The 16,132-nt window shown below is 39.8% G+C and overlaps 3 protein-coding genes across 3 annotated transcripts; 1 reads left to right on the top strand and 2 right to left on the bottom strand.

The window, feature by feature from the left end:
- Positions 1-207: 207 nt before the first annotated feature.
- LOC109049713 (corticoliberin-like) lies at positions 208-564 on the bottom strand. Its single transcript, XM_019067378.2, has one exon. It carries the CDS (start codon positions 562-564, stop codon positions 208-210), a length of 357 nt encoding a protein of 118 aa, XP_018922923.2.
- A 4,929-nt stretch (positions 565-5,493) lies between these two features.
- si:dkey-97a13.12 lies at positions 5,494-8,303 on the top strand. Its single transcript, XM_042718757.1, has 5 exons — positions 5,494-6,003; positions 6,087-6,127; positions 6,228-6,386; positions 6,842-6,927; positions 7,002-8,303. Exons 1-5 carry the CDS (start codon positions 5,937-5,939, stop codon positions 7,150-7,152), a joined length of 504 nt encoding a protein of 167 aa, XP_042574691.1. The 5' UTR covers positions 5,494-5,936; the 3' UTR covers positions 7,153-8,303.
- A 590-nt stretch (positions 8,304-8,893) lies between these two features.
- On the bottom strand, positions 8,894-15,675 carry LOC109049696 (deubiquitinating protein VCPIP1-like). Its single transcript, XM_019067360.2, has 3 exons — positions 12,923-15,675; positions 12,586-12,672; positions 8,894-11,565 (listed from the first exon to the last, which is right to left on the bottom strand). Exons 1-3 carry the CDS (start codon positions 15,510-15,512, stop codon positions 10,916-10,918), a joined length of 3,327 nt encoding a protein of 1,108 aa, XP_018922905.2. The 5' UTR covers positions 15,513-15,675; the 3' UTR covers positions 8,894-10,915.
- Between the last annotated feature and the right edge of the window lie 457 nt (positions 15,676-16,132).

Raw genomic sequence — 16,132 nt, 5'->3', positions numbered from 1 at the left:
TATTGCCTAAATCTTGTCTTTTGTATATGTTAATACGGAGGATATGCTTGTTTTTTAAAAACTTAAAAGAAAGATAAAGAAAAAGGCCTCTACAAAAAGAATAAACACAAAGTAGGCTATTCAGAAGAGTTAACGCTGAACATGTCTTATGTCACTTTAGAAAAAAAAAAGAAAAAAAAAAAAAAAATGTAATTGTGTAGTCATGTATTATTTTCCTAAATCGTTCAAAATCTTGCGGTTGTTGCTTGCGCGCTGGGCCAATTGTTCGTCTCGCGCCAGGTGAAAAGTCAGATCCAGTGAAATTGGAGGGTCTTCCGACCGGCGCTCCCGCTCCTCGAGGCTGTTCATGATCCCGTTACCGACACGACCGAGCTGCGTGAGCTTCAGCTGAAGCGCCTCGGTGCTTGGCGGTGATCTCCGGTCGGCGTTGTCCAGCCTGATGAAGTACTCCTCTCCTAAGCGCATCAACACCGGCAGCGGTGTGTTCGTGTGTCCGGGAGCGGATCCAGAAAGCGAGACGAAGACACCGAGAGACACAGCAGCGAGCAGCACGTGCAGCTTCATTGAGTCAAACTCCCTTTTAATCTGAGTAAACGTAATATAATAGGTGATAAAAACGTCACCTTGACTTTTTTCCCCCTCCTTCACATTTTATTCTTTAAAGCGGTTATAGGCAACCAAGCAGTGATTTCAACGAGGGAATGCATAAACTGGCAGCAGTGGTGCAGATGTCGGTACAACACTGTTTCACAATCAATCCCAGACTAAAATGTCAATTTCAGCTGTTTCAACTGAAAGAAACTTGCACAAGGCCTTATTGATTTTATGTTAGTGCCCTTGTTTTGTCTCAAGATGCAAACAGTATTCTTTTTTCTAAGGCATCCTATAACTGAACTATCGTGTAATGCTGTTTTAGCGTGTAAGCCCTGTCTGTGAAACCAAACCTTTATTTCAATTTTTTTTTTGTTTGATCTGAAAATATTCTGTTCCATTTGACATGCATTTTAATTGACATGCGGGCAGTTACACCGTAGGCAACTCACCCATACGCTTTTGTTTAATGCTTTTCTTTTTGTGTGTTTTTTTTGTAGTGTAAATCTTCACGTCATAACTTTTCAAAATTCTGTTGGCTACATTATTTCTGGCTTTAAGAAAAAAAGTGCATGGGCTCAGACTTTTGATTCGATTTCATTAGGCTACTTTCATTACAAAAAAATAAAATAAAAAAAAATTTCAGTTAACTAACACTTTCTTACGCAGCACATTAACATAGCTAAAGTTAACATTTAGTAAAAGGCCTGATTTGAGTTCATGCTTACCTCAGTTGGTCTCCTACGGAAATGACCTCGTTTGTGAGAGTCGGTTGTCGGTGCAGCTCGAGCATCGGTGGGGTTTATTTATATGAGGCGAAGAGCATCTTATTTCTGAGATGACAGAATCACCGGAATGAGTCATGGAATAATTGGCTGCGGTTCGAGTAAATCCAAAATGAAAATGCTCTTGCATCTCGTCGTGTGTTTAGTTCTTTAGATTTAATCGAGAGATAGCCTCTACTGAATTAATTCGTGTTAATGAATCTGATTCAAACGCCGTTAATTGAGAGACTCTGCTGATGACGCACTGACGCGCGAGGGAGAGCAGCGCGGCTCCACCTGCTCAAATCAGCACCGATGCGCGCCAGAGCAATCAATACAGAGTACGGGGTCAAAGGGCCTCCCACGCGGGATCATCTGGTTTACATCTTACCCTAAATCAGTGCTTCCCAAACCTGTCCTGGAGGCCCCCCTGCCCTGCACATTTTATATGTCTCCCTAATCAGACGCACCCAGTTTAGTTCTTGCAGTCTCTACTAATGAGCCGATGAGTGGAAAAACAGGTGTGTTAGATAAGAGAGACATACAAAAAGTGCAGGGCAGGGGGGCCTCCAGGACAGGTTTGGGAAGCACTGCCCTAAATAATCACCAACATGGATAAAATGCATTCATCCATTTTTTTAAACTGCCTGTCGTGGGAATGCTGGAGCACAAACATGAATGCCCAGCAGTGACTAGTCTAGAAACGGGACAGTTACTGAGTCACCCTGCATTGTACTTATAATGTAGGCATATTCATGTGTGTGCCTTATTTAGGAGGAGCAGGTGCTTTTTCCTTTAATGTTAGCCTGTAGGGAAATGTGAACTTATTCACAATTTCATAAATAGGATAGGCCTATACTTTTGTTAAAAAAGCTTTCTTTTACAGTTTTTTTTAGCTAACAAAATGTTTATTCTAAACGTTTTGCTAATGTTCCTATTAAAGGGTTCAAAATATAAATAGTTCATCCATAAATGAAAATTCTTTCTTCATTTATTAAACATTTGTTACACCTTGTAGGCCTATGAATTTATTTCTGCTGATCTCAAAAGAAGATTTGTTGAATAATATGGGTTGAATAATAACAGTTTTTGGTCCCCATGACTTCCATAATTTTCTATACTATAGAAGTCAGTGGGAACTGGTTTGTTGGTAGTCTTAAAGGGTTAGTTCACCCAAAACTGAAGATTCTGTCATTAATTACTCACACTCATGTCGTTTCAAACCCGTAAGACCTTTGTTCATCTTCGGAACACAAATTAAGATATTTTTGATGGAATCTGGAGCTCTCTGACCCTGCATAGACAGCAACACAACTGAAATGTTCCCAAGTCCAGAAATTTAGTGAGCAGATCTATAAAATAATCTGTGTGACATCAGTGGTTCATCCGCAATTATACATAGCTACGAGAATACTTTTTGTGTGCAAAAGAAAAAAAAAATTATTCAGCAATTTGTCTCCTCCGCATCACCCTAGTGCTATTTTCGAGAATGTCCTCTGGAAGTATGCTGCTCTGTGTCAGCTAAGTCACACTGGATCTGTTTCCTGTTGTTGTGATTTGTTCTGAACGGAAACAGAGTATCGGCGTGACGCAACTGAGATATTCTCCAAAATGGCACTCACTGACAAAACACGGAGTCAAATACAAGATCTATGAAGATATGCGAGTAGAACCAACAGACAAAAGGTGAAAATGGCACAGAATAAATGTGGACTGTTGTCAGTTTTAGTGGATGTCCATACAGGCGTATGAGAGACTTTACAGCTTTAAAGCAGCATTTGATTTTGCTAAAAAGGACATTTTGATGTGTATGTTGTTGTGGGTAGGGGCCCTGTGATTGACACCTGTAAAGAAGCCAATCTATATGCATCTCATCCAGAGCATTAATCAATTACCCCCATGTCGTTCCAAACCCATAGAAGCTTTGTTCACTCATTTTCTTCTCTTCCAGGTCTGTTGTGAGTGCGTTCACGACACTGCTGATGTATGATGCTGCTGACGTGTTTTCTGGTGTGCCCAATAACAAAGAAAACATGTCAGCAGCGTCATACGTCAGCGACGTCACTGCAGTGTTGTGAATGCACTCACAACAGACCCGGAAGAGAAGACAATGCTGAATAAAGTCGTAATTTTTGTTATTTTTGGACCAAAATGTATTTTCAGTGTTTTAACAAATTCTAACTGACCCTCTGATGTCACATGGACTACTTTGATGATGTTGTTATTACCTTTCTGGACATGGACAGTATACCGTACATACATTTTCAATGGAGGGTCAGAAAGCTCTCGGACTAAATCTAAAATATCTTAAACTGTGTTCCGAAGATGAACGGAGGTCTTACAGGTTTGGAACGACATGTGGGTGAGTCATTAATGACATAATTGAAGATCGTTGCCAGACTTGAAGCGGTATGTTTCTGTTTTTAGGTCATTTTTTTGTTGTTTATTGTCTATTTGGGTACTTGATATTTTTATTTTGATATAATTTAAAAGTATTATACTGAAATGTTATATTGTTAAGATATGAAAATGTGTGTATTGTAGGGCGGTGCGTGATGCTGGGTATGTGGAGGCTCGCTACAGCATGCACCTGGCCAGTGTGTTCGCAGGAATTGGCTTTGGCAATGCTGGAGTCCATTTATGGTAATTAAATAGACCTAACATTAAACTAACATCCAAAAGGAGTTGATTCTGGTAATGAGTTTGGCAGCATCAAATCGTAACACACTTAAAAGTCTGCTAATGGAATCACTAGTAAAAATGTTCCATATTTGTGTACATCAGACAGCACAGGTGGACTGAACTTATTGCTGTGAGGTGTAGAGATCTCACAGCTTTTGTGGAAAGTAAGTAATGGGAAAGGCCACTTTTATGATAACACGCCTTTAATTTAAATTCAATAGAAAAAATCAAATGTACAGTTACGCCCTTACAATAGTTTATATTTCTGTTAATATGTATTTGTGGAAATTATCTGATTAAGTGTTGTTGACTTTTCATTTTCTTTGTTCAAGTCATGGAATGTCATTCCATTGCTGGGAATGTCAAAACTCACAGGCTAAAGGCTACAATGTAGAACATCCTAAAGTGGTAAATATAAACTGTTACACTATTGTTCAAAAATTTGGGTTCAGTAAGTAAGAATTCTTAAAAAAGACATTTATTATAGCATTACAATAGATTTCTATTTCAAATAAATGTTCTTTTGAACTTTCTATTCATCAGAGATTCCTTGAAAAAATGTATCATGTTTTCCATAATAATACATACAATACAATAAAATTACCACCAAATCAGCATATTACAATGATTTCTAAAGGATCATGTGACACTGCAGACTCAGTAATGACTGCAAAACTTTAGCTTTGTGTTCACAGGAATAAATTAAATGTTATTAATTATTTTAAAGTTATTTAAATTTGTAAAAATATTTTACATTGAAAATATACTCTACAATATTACTGTTTTTATTGTATTTTTGATCTCGACCTTGGTAAACCTTTAATAAACAAAATAAAATAAAAATCTTATTAACCCCAAACTTTAGGGTGATAATGTGTATCTAAAAGAATGCACACAATATCACACATTATATATTCTCTGATACATTGTAATACTAGTACTGGTACACATAGTTTTTTCAATTTCAGCGTAGTTTTTTCTTTGTGGCAGATCCCCAGTGTTTTTCACACTGTAGTTTTACTTTGCTGTAGTTTTCTTTCCGCCTCATGGACCCACCCTCTGTAGTTCTTACTTCACCTGCTGTTTTTGCCTTCACTGCAAATATGTGTCCTGAGCGCCACCTGGAGGCAGCACAAATACTAGGTAACTAAAGGATAGACTAAAAACTGTCAAATATCAACACTGTATGTCATAGTAGCGTATAAAAATATCACAGAAAAGCTTTCAGAAAAGCTGCTAAAGAAATGTATTAATGTGTGTTTCTGTTTTGGAACGTTAAATGTTTGTTGTGCAAAACGTATTTAATAAATACAGCACACGTAACTAAAGGCTGTGCTTCTGAGAAAACACACTATAAATGCTATTTATAGTGTGTTTTGATTGACTAGATTTTCTCAGAAGCACAGCCTTTAGTTAGCTGTGCTGATTTCATTATGTAAGCAGAGACACTGATCTCAACACTCTGACCTCATTGACCTTTAATCCTTTCAGTGAGGTCACTGTCCTGAGCAAGAAAAGCACAGACAGTAACACACTCACCATCAGATACTGTATTCTGCACACCAATCCAAATATGACACATACATGCGTTTAATGTGTTGTCAACATGTTTAAACATAATTATCATGGTAATATATTTAAACCACCCTGCACACACACAGACAGAAGCATGTGATTGGCTGGTCAATGACCTGCAGCATTTAAACAATTAACTGAAGTGAAACAGATTTAAATAGATTTAAGAGTGCTGATGTTTCCTAGAAAAGCACCTAACTTAGATATTGTAATGTGTGTGTGTATAAGAGAGTATTTAAAGAGGGGAGAGGCTTTACCAACCGCAGTGATTCTGAATAAAGTGTCTCAGTTCTTCTTGCAGTTTGTGTGCTGTTTGACTTCATCATGCAGCAAATCTACACACAGAGCCATGAAGAGTTTGAGGTGTTCACCACTGTTCTGTCGCCTCAAGGTTAGTCTTATCTTTTCTTGCTCGCTTTTTATATAATTTCTGTTAAATTTATAAATATTATAGCAAATAATTAAATCTTTCAGTTTGTCGGAAGAGAGTGATATTCAAGCACCAAGGAGATCTGGTAACACATTTTCTCATTTGAGCTGCAGCATCATGTAATACAGCAGTTTATGCTACAGAGCCGATGGTAAAAAGATAAAATATGTTTTTGTGTGTGTGAGGTGGTTGTGACGGCAGACTACAGTGCAGACTGTGATGAAGAGCTGAGTGTCCGTGCCGGTGAGGTAGTGTTGCTTCTGTATCAGGAGAATGCTGACTGGTGTTACGTCCAACTTCAGAACGGAAAGGAAGGATATGTTCCCACAGCCTGCTTCATTACGGTGCTCATGCATACGAACACGTACAATGCACAAATGATACACTACATGGCCTAAAGCACACACGTGTTTTCCCTTTGTGAAAAAGTATACTGTAGCACACTTTTAAAAAGAGTACTCATTCAGGATATAATATAGTTTAAAAAATGATTAATAGGAAGTTGGTGTCTTCTAGAAAGGTTTTCTACTCCATTTATTTCTACAACATTCATTTTAAGATGATCTAATCATTTCGTTTGTTTTAGTGTGCCAGTAGGACATTATCATTTGCAAACTGAGGTATCCTAGATCTAGATAAAAATTTCTCCAAGAAGCTAAAACAAATGGGAAACCTTAAATTAATATTTCCTACAGGGACACTACAACTAAATATATAATTACCTGTCTTAAAACAATGTTTTTTGAAAATTTCTAACATTCATATGGTTAAAGTGTAATAAATGTGTATATGTGTGCAGAAGCAGGAGCCACTGAGGCCCATTGTGACTCAGACATCGCAAAACTTCACGCAAGCGTTGTCTAATGATCGGAGTGGCTGTTCTGGGTAAGTATTATGATGTTGTGTAACTCTGATTTGTTTTTGTCGTGTTGTGTGATCGCTGATGTTTGTATTTCTAGAGGGCACTCTCTGAAACTGCCGCGGCGAGCGTCTCTGTCAGGAGTGCCGGGTTCACCTCGATTGCTTCAGCGACTGCTCTCTCGTCGATGTAGTGATGGACATGCTGTACGTTCGATCGGCTCCATCAATCCTGCGTTTCATCCTGACTGATGGATCTAACTCTAGAGCTCCACCTTTCTCTTCTAAATGGGTCACAGAAGAGCAGAAACTAGGACAGTATGACACCAAAGTTCAGTCTGTATGCAACTCCTTCAGATTTGGAGAGAAAACAGAAGTTCAGTGTCCTGATTAGAGTTTGGGGCCTCAGTAACTTCATAGCCAGTTTGTGGCACTGAGCCTGCAACTGGTATCAGGAATCTTTACTATTACTGCCCTATGTAAATATTGTGATTTTGATTGGAAATATCACACTCTTCGCCTATGAACATATTTGTTTGACTAATAATGCAGAAAGACTACAATGAGAAATTGTTGTTAGTTTATAAATGTGTGTGTGTGTGTGTATAAAAGGCTAGTGTTGCCAATCTACTAAAGAGTCTTATATAAGTTGATTACCAGAGAAAGTTATTTTGATGTATTACAATTTATAAAAACACAGAAAAAATGTGCTTACAGAAAACCATTTACATTGGAAGTACTATAGAATATTATGGAGTGTGCCCTACATTTAGATTTCCATTTTAAGAACAACAATTTTTTTTTGGTTTTATTTGACCCTGAATGTTTTATAATTCTGCATATTACGTACAAATAATACATCAATGTAATTTCAACCACACCTCAGATCATAACATACCACAAGGTATCTAAAAAAAACTATTAATATTGTTTATTTATATTTTTCCAAGTTTGTAATTATTTATGGTATGTATACTTAAAATTGTGGTGTTTACCCTTATTTTTTAAGGTTTTTTTTTTTTTATCTTGTATTTAGAGGACATTGGCATACAGCTGGATGCTGCAAAATTTTTATGAAATGAAGTGTCAATTTGGTAATTCACAGTCTGATTATAATCATCATCACTTCATCAAGCTGAACTAGGAGAAAAATAGCAACACTAATTTAGTAATGCAGTACAATTAGGTTCAATTTGTGAATGCATTATATTTTATGAACTAACAATGAACAATTTTTTACAGAATTTACTGTAGTTAATATCAATACATGTACTATTTACTTTACATTCATTCGTAAAACATGTTAAATTTATTTTTACAACCAAAAACATAAAAAATGTATTAGTATACTATTAGTATATATTTTAAGTAATTACTTCTATGAAGCAAGCATTCGTTAAATTGATCAAAATGTCAGTAAAGGCATTTATAATGTTCCAAAACATTTATGTCAAGTAAATGCTGTTAAATTAATTTTGTTCATTAAAGAATCTTGATTTATTATTATTTATTTTTTTTTACATTAATTGGCGTAACTCTTTTCCACAGTGATAAGAAATGTTTCTTGACCACCACATCATCAACATAAAAGCATTATTTCTGAAAGATCATGTGACTCTGAAGACTTGAGTAATTATGCTTAAAATATAGGGTATAATAAGTTACATTTTAATGTATTTCAGTAGAGAAGGTATTTAAAATTTAATATCAAAATATTATGTTTTTTACTAAATATTTGATAAAAAATACAGCCTTGGGGAGCAAAGACTTAAAAAAAAAACAGTCTTACAAACCCCAATTTTTTTTATTTAACATCACTCAAGATAGAAAGCATTGTTAATTATTTCATATTAGCATGGGATTAAATGTTAATATAAAAACTTATAGGCCTAGTAGTATTACAACTAATTCACATTGATGTGGTCCATTAGTGACCTATTAGAGATAATAGAAAACTGCATTAGAAAGTGATTCAGAAACCGTGATCACATTGTTTCATACAGATGGAATAACTTTATTGTTGTTAGACTGAAAAGTAACCAAGCATGCAAACAGCAGATTCCTCAGCTGCATAGAATCATCCAACTGTTTTATTGAAAACAGAGGAGAAACAATCCAGAAGGGAAAAAAACAGATTCAATATCTGTACAGATCAAAGTATAATACAATATATACCACTATTGTACACTGGAATACAATATATCAGGAGGGCAGCAGTCGCAGAGAAACAACCTGCGCTTGAGTCTGTTACATGAAGCAGTAAAACATTTCTTTTGTGCTGCTCTTTACATCAACAATATCAATTATGTTCAAGAGCTAATAAACACGCCCACACAGAAAAGTGCTCTGATATAGATGTTTTCGACTTAAAAATCAAAAAACAATCTTTTAAAATCCAAAGCTCATCAAGCCTCCAACATCATCATGCTCGGCCTTGTACCAAAGTCAGGCCTCGTTCCAATCCTCCAGTTTATCCTTCTCAGAACAGATCCTCTGTCATACAAAAGTTTGTCACGCAAAAACACTGCAGATCAGAGCTGGGGAGGGTAAAAGACTCATTAAGGCTGTTAACAACAGTTTTGACCACCTGTTTTTGGCAACACCGGGTTAAATGCAACAGCTCAGCAACATTTCAATAGATTGAGTTCAACACAGTCTCTAGGATTTTCCATCTGTTTTATCTTCTACCCAGTGATTGAAGCACAAAGCTCAACAGCTCTATTAATCTGTTTTACTGTAAACTTTTTTTTGGTTTACATGAATCAGTTGCCAAGGTGACAAGAAAAATCTGTATAGAACAGAATGTGGCTATCCTTTTTTTTCTGAACTCAAAGGAAAACACTTCAACCGTTCTTGATGCACATTGACCTCTACTTCAACATATTAGCATGGCCTAACTTACTACAGCGCTGAATCAGAATATCCTGAAAATATCACCCACTCGGCTACTTTCTGTTAAGATTTTCTAAGAGAAGATTTTGCCAGAATCTAGTACATTACATTCCGATCCTAAGTGTATGAATTGTCTTGTACTGAACAGTGTTTAAATTAGAAAGGACATGCAAAACAGTACAACAAAACCAAATAACGAGCCTGGTCCACACTAAAGGCAACGCTGACAAAGCCAATCTCAGATTACAGAACAGAAACTCATTCTCAGATGTATGGATACTCCATGCTGATCTGCTGAGAGAGGTTTCTGTGCTCTAAGTGTGTAGTGGGACGATGAAGTAAACGTGAAATCCAGCTGGAACTCGTTTACAGGCTTTTACCGTGTAGTGCTGTTTGGACAGACAGCAATGAATTGCGGGTAAAGAAGCCCTGTTTGTTCCACAGGTCAGAACTATGTTGAGGACACAAACATATGATCAAGGAGACCCTGTTAGCTACTAAGTGCACACAGACACAGGGCTGAAGTTTGGACTCAGTGAGACAGTCAGTGTTTCAAATTGGAGAAAGAAAGCCGTGAACCCAGCAATGAGGGTCAAAGTGCACTTTGATTATTTAAGTACTATGTGGATACTAACAAAGCTCAAGGGTGATCTTAAAGGGTTAATTCACCCAAAAATGAACCTTCTGTCAACATCTTCTCACCTTCATGTCATTCTGTATGACTTTTTTTTCTTCTGCAAAACACAAAAGACATTGGGATGCAATGTTTTTTGGACCCCACTGACTTTTATTATAAGGACAGAAACATTCAAAATATCTTCCTTGTGTTCCACAGAAAAAAAGTAAGGCATTGGTTTGGAATGACACGACAGTGAGTAAATGAATAACAGTATGTTCAATTTAAGTTGAACTGTCTCTTTAAATCAGAGTGCACCACGTTTATATTTAGGTGAATGAAAGCCAACACTCAATTCCTGTAATAATCACTCCAAATTTCACATCTTAAGACTTAATATTTAAGGAATGCGTTTCACACGGCTGCACCATTACTTGTTATTTGAATCACAGTGCGTGTATGTGTGTTATGCCAGGAAGCTCACTCTGCTATACGAATAATGAAGTATCAAGATTGGTCCATGGGTTCAAAGGTGCTGGGAGGCTCCGCACCGTGACTTTCCATTTCCTCCTGTTTGTCAGGAGCCTCTTCTTCCTTCACATCATGCCTTGCTGCAGCGTGCTGGCGCAAGTGTTTGTCCATAGACGCCTGTATGTTTGAGACCATCTCCTGCAGACGCTGCCGTTGGGCCTCGATAACGGCAGGCTCCAGCCCCAAACCACGGCCCTCACGTAAAGTGAGCATGCCCGGGGCCACACGCACCAACTCCTCCCCTGACAATGTTATCTCTTCTCCGCGAGCGCTGTTGCTGAGATCCACACCGCTGCTGTGCTGTCGCCTGATTGGTGGGTGTTCTGGAGGGGCGGAACCCAATGAGTGACCTTTGCCCTGGAAGGCTGTGACTGTCTGCTCTTTCCTGCGCACAGCACCGCCGGCGCCCAATCGCAGGCCATGGGCGGGGCTTCCCTCACGGCTATGGGAGGCAGAATCTGAGCGGAGTTGGGAAAGGGCCTCCTGGACGAGCTCCTCCACATCAGGGCCCACTGGAAAATGACCGGCTGTGTCCACACACAGCTCCAAACGCTCCTCTGCAGCACTGAACACAAACGTCTTACCCGACAAATGGGGCAGTGTGCAGTGCTTCCCATCCAACAGACCTAACACAGAAATAGAGATTATTAGCACAGTTTCTCAATGTATGAGTAAATGTGGATGATATAAACAATTTAATAATTTCACATTGTCAATTTACAAATGTTTACAATACTCCTAAAAATTATAACAATATGTAACAATATGTATGTATTTGTGGAATAGCAACACACACACACACAAAATAGTATTAAAACAAAAAACTGAACATTTTGGCCCAGGAGGTATATGGCACATTTGTAAACAAATCAAAAAGTTTTAACGTTTAAAAAAAACTGAATAAGAAATATTTTAGGTCACATAAAGTTAAATAAATATTTGACAAAGAACAGTTGAATGGTTAGATGTTCTTTAATTTAGTAAATCACAAGATCATTTCAAATCATGCTGGAAAACATGATCATTGGGTTTTACACAAACCTGTGGAGTTTATGCATTCTGTCCTGCTTTCACTGAACATTTACATTTATACAAAGCGACTTATACTGCAATCAAGGTACACATTTAAATTTCCCTGGGAATCAAACCAACCTTGCAATTGTTAGCATCATACTCTACTGCCTGAGCCCCAGTAAAGCAAAAACAGGGACAAATCAAATTCTAAGACATTCTGAAATATTAATTTTTCAACTCAACTTCTCACTTAAATTGTTATGCTCATATTCAAAATATATTAAATAAAAAAAATCCTTACCTAAAAACTGCAAAATAGTAGCTTTTCACTACTTTTCTGACTATTGGGCATGTACAGTTAATCTAAATTTTCATCTCTCAGCTAGTGGCAAAACACAAATGAAAGTCTGTGTTAATACACACCACAAATCATGAAAATGATTCTGTATTTTTAAGAAAATAAAACCAGTTCTAAATTAGATCTGGTTCTCAAATCCCACCCTCACAATATAGTGTTACTGCAATTGTTTTTGGCAACACATATAATATAGACTTTGTCACGCCAAGCATAATTTTGAATTTTGAAAACTCAATTCAAATTGTGTGTGAGAAAGTGGAAAAAGACAGATTACCCATGTCTTTCTTCACAATATTGTAGAAGACTCCTCCTTGTTGGAACAGGTGAGGCAGCTTCTTGGCATATGACCAGACATCTTCACCTGAGAGAAACAGAACAAGAGAGAGGAAAGTGCGGAAAAAAGAGAAAGTTTCATGTTAGTTTAGTATTCGATAATTACTCATTAAACAGGATCTGATATAATAATAATAGAATCATACTGATGTGCAGATTACAAAAATAGGCTTGTATCATAAAATCCAGTGAGTCATAGACACTCTTAAGCAGATGTTGATTCTAGTATGACACAGTCTTCTCATAAATCAGATCTATAACAGGAAGGTGTGTTTTACCCATAAGTGCTGCCAGGAGACACAGTGATGACATCTCAAGGTCAATGTTTTCCTGAAGTTCCCTGCTACTGGTGCGGCTGAGTCGTGGGTCAGAGTGAGCGTGCGTTTGAGGCGTGTGAGAGTGCGTCTGGGTCATGTGAGTATCAGGCGAGCTCTCTTTTAGCGCTTCCACAGAGATGCGGTCGCCATGCTGAAGCGCCACTGGCTGGTTCTGGTCCTCGGGTCGAGGTGGGGGCAGCTCTCTGGGTGGGAAGCCGTGTCGGATGCACAGCTGTCCGGGTGACAAGTTGAAGACCTGGACGATGGAGTTTTGGAGCTCACTGTAGGTGGTGTGCGGTTGCAGCGTAAGCATGGCCTGCCGCCCATCACTGGTCGTTACACGTATCTTCTTCTCTCCACTGGTGGGTGCCACTTTGGTGGGTGTGGGAGGAGCAGAGGATGATGAAGAGGAAGGAGATGATGGGCGAGGATCTTGCTGGCGCAAGCGATCTGTGCTACGGCGCTGGGACAAGGCCGCCTGCTCGCTAATGCTATGCTGCAAGACCCTCTCGGTTTTGCTCATCACCAGCTCTTCTTTATGCAGGGTTTTGCCTTTCTGTCCCGTCAGGATGATTTTAGTAGGAGGGTGAGTGGCTGGTTCGCTCCCATCTCTCCCATCCTGCACATGAGCACCTTCAATGGCAACTGGATTGTATTCATCTTGGCTCCTCTTGGCAGTGTGATGCAAGATGGTGTTCACCACTTTTTGGACTAGAATCTCACTGCCGAACTCTCCGGGAAAGTGCTTTGTGACAAGTCGCATTGTCACGTCGTAAACATTGCTGTTGAGAGTCGGATCCGTTTCGTACTGGAACCAATAAACGGTCTCTCGCACCACACGGCCACCCCACTCCAGAGTGATAGGGAAAGCTTCGGGAAGATTATCGTACTCCTTCCCCTCCCAGAAGTGTTTAAACCCGCAGCCACACTTCCCACCCTGTGAGCGAGTGTTGGTACGGTCTCCGTCCAAATAGATGACGGAGCCATCGCCGTGAACGCGTCGCACTGAAGTACCGTGACACCAGGTGCAGGCCGTGAGTGACCCGAGTTTGTAGTCGGGCACCAGCACATCTTTTTCTGGGTTATAGGAACAAACCAAACTATTTAAAGGAAAGCTGTAGTTCTTGTCCGCCCGCAGAGTCCCGTGAGTCGACTTGGCCAAGTTGTAGAGTTTCCCTCCAGGTATGAGCCACTCTGCTGGGACGTGGAGCTCCGAAAGAGCGTTGCAGACAAGGCAGCGATGGAGACGACCCTCCTGAATGGATTTCTTAGCTGCTTCCGTCACCTCCTCCGGTTGCACGCCGATCACTCCAGTGCGTCGGTATATATACTGGTGGACATCGGCGACTAGAGCGGGGTGGATGGCATGCTTGTCCATGAAGACATCCTCCATTACGCCTACGAGCCGCAGCAGGTACTTATCCTGCAGGCTCCGGTCGCCGCCGATCACACAGCTTCCGTTGGAGTCCAAGCTCACGTATTTGCGAATCAGCTCTTGAGGAACACCCCAAGCTTTCGGGAGCAGTGCAGCTGGTAAACGGGGCAAAGGCAAGCCCTTGATGCCCACGAGGGGTAGATAGTGATTTCTGCCAGAGCTACTCCAGGCGATGCAGATGGGCTTGTTCAGAGAGCCATCTTTTCCTCGGCACTGTTCCTCTGGAACCAGGCCTGGCAGGAAAGTGGCGGAGTAATCGCCTGAGCTGCGCATGCCACTCAGGGAGTCCAACAGGATTATGGGTCTGTGCAGTACATTCGCCAGACCGAATATGTGAATGTTCCTAAGCCCCAAGGGAACGCCTTCTGGAGGGACAAACAACGGGTCACACTCATTAATGATGTCTTCCCATTCTGCGGCATCTATAAAGTCCTGGAAAAGGGCTTTGTAGCGGTCCAGGTTCTGCTTGAAATTGAGTTTTAGGTTTTCTCGAAGGGCATGCCAGAAGAGCTCACGTCCAACTAGTGCTCTGGACACGGCGTGCACCAAGCAGTGTCCGTCTCCGTCCACGTGCACTGGAATAAGACACTCTCTATTCAAGTTTGCTTTCTTGATCTCCTCCAAAGTGTCATGCAGGTAGATCAGGCTCCCTGACCGGTCCCGTCCATACCCAACAGTGGACACATGCTCTTGCTCGAGGTGAAACGCACGATCCCCAAGAAGCGAGCAGTCAAAGATCTCTCCCTGGTTCATTTCCTTCAAAAGTTTGGCAGTGCCTGTCTGTTTGTCCATGCCATAGCGGGTGAGGATGGGAGACAGCAGCTTGCAGTGATAGTTGGACAGTCCCATCACTTTCACCAGCTCGGAGCCCTTTTTAGGAGGGCCCGGCACACCCAGCAAAGCATTTCTCAGCAAATTATGAAGCACTACATCTGGGTCAGTCACTTCCTCCACATTCGCGAGGTTCTTCTGCTCGTGTCTCTGGCCGCACTCAGTGCACTCGATGCTCATGGAGGTGTGTGCGGGGAAGAAGAGCTTCGCCTGGCACTGAGGGTCCGGGCACATCCCGCATAAAATGCGCCTGTCCTTCTGCTTTGAGCCCGGTATCAACGACATAGTCCAATCTTATATCTCTTCTGACGCAGCGGTTTACAAAAGCATCGTTGTCTAATCAGTGACGGGCGAGAGAAAATTATGTCACCTCACGCAGTTTCTGTTTTCCAGTAACAAACACAACACGGAAGCGGTTCTGTAACACAATGTGACCTCATGGGTAGCGCAAGGCATGTTGGGAGATGAAGTTTTTGACCGTCACAGATCTAGAGGTCTTCTAACGACATTATTATTATTATTTAATTTAAACTTATTCTAATATTATACAAAAACGTTTTGGCTATCTTTTATTTACGAAATGCAATATTTGTTTACTACCGACTGGTACGACTCATACGATAAAATAACCAAAGTGACTTTGACAAAACTACAATAACCACAATACAAAAAAGGCCAATGGTTGTGTTGTGTTTATTTACTTCAGCAGTCTTTACATGGGCGTGAGAATAAACTGCAGTTGTTTTAGATACATAAACAGACACTGTTTTATACATTGTTTCTTTCTCTTTCTCATAGAAGACGACCACAGGCTGGAAAAAAAATGTTGAGTTATATAAGCTACAGCAAATAATTTTGTTTATTATAATGATATCTAATATTTATAAATTAAATTATTATATCGT

This window comes from Cyprinus carpio, chromosome B2, assembly GCF_018340385.1.
Source record: "Cyprinus carpio isolate SPL01 chromosome B2, ASM1834038v1, whole genome shotgun sequence".
Lineage (NCBI taxonomy): Eukaryota > Metazoa > Chordata > Actinopteri > Cypriniformes > Cyprinidae > Cyprinus > Cyprinus carpio.
Note: the sequence above shows the minus strand (reverse complement) of the source record. Positions and strands in the feature narration are given on the sequence as shown.

Bases quoted from the DNA above. Each gene is read 5' to 3' on its own strand.
- si:dkey-97a13.12 (XM_042718757.1), top strand. From the start codon at position 5,937: ATGCAGCAAATCTACACACAGAGCCATGAAGAGTTTGAGGTGTTCACC. The intron at 6,128-6,227 runs GTAACACATTTT...TGTGTGTGTGAG, and splicing joins TCAAGCACCAAGGAGATCTG to GTGGTTGTGACGGCAGACTA. The intron at 6,928-7,001 runs GTAAGTATTATG...TTGTATTTCTAG, and splicing joins GATCGGAGTGGCTGTTCTGG to AGGGCACTCTCTGAAACTGC.
- LOC109049696 (XM_019067360.2), bottom strand. From the start codon at position 15,512: ATGTCGTTGATACCGGGCTCAAAGCAGAAGGACAGGCGCATTTTATGC. The intron at 12,673-12,922 runs GTAAAACACACC...TGTTTCTCTCAG, and splicing joins TCTCCTGGCAGCACTTATGG to GTGAAGATGTCTGGTCATAT. The intron at 11,566-12,585 runs GTAATCTGTCTT...TTTCTGTGTTAG, and splicing joins TATTGTGAAGAAAGACATGG to GTCTGTTGGATGGGAAGCAC.
- LOC109049713 (XM_019067378.2), bottom strand. From the start codon at position 564: ATGAAGCTGCACGTGCTGCTCGCTGCTGTGTCTCTCGGTGTCTTCGTC.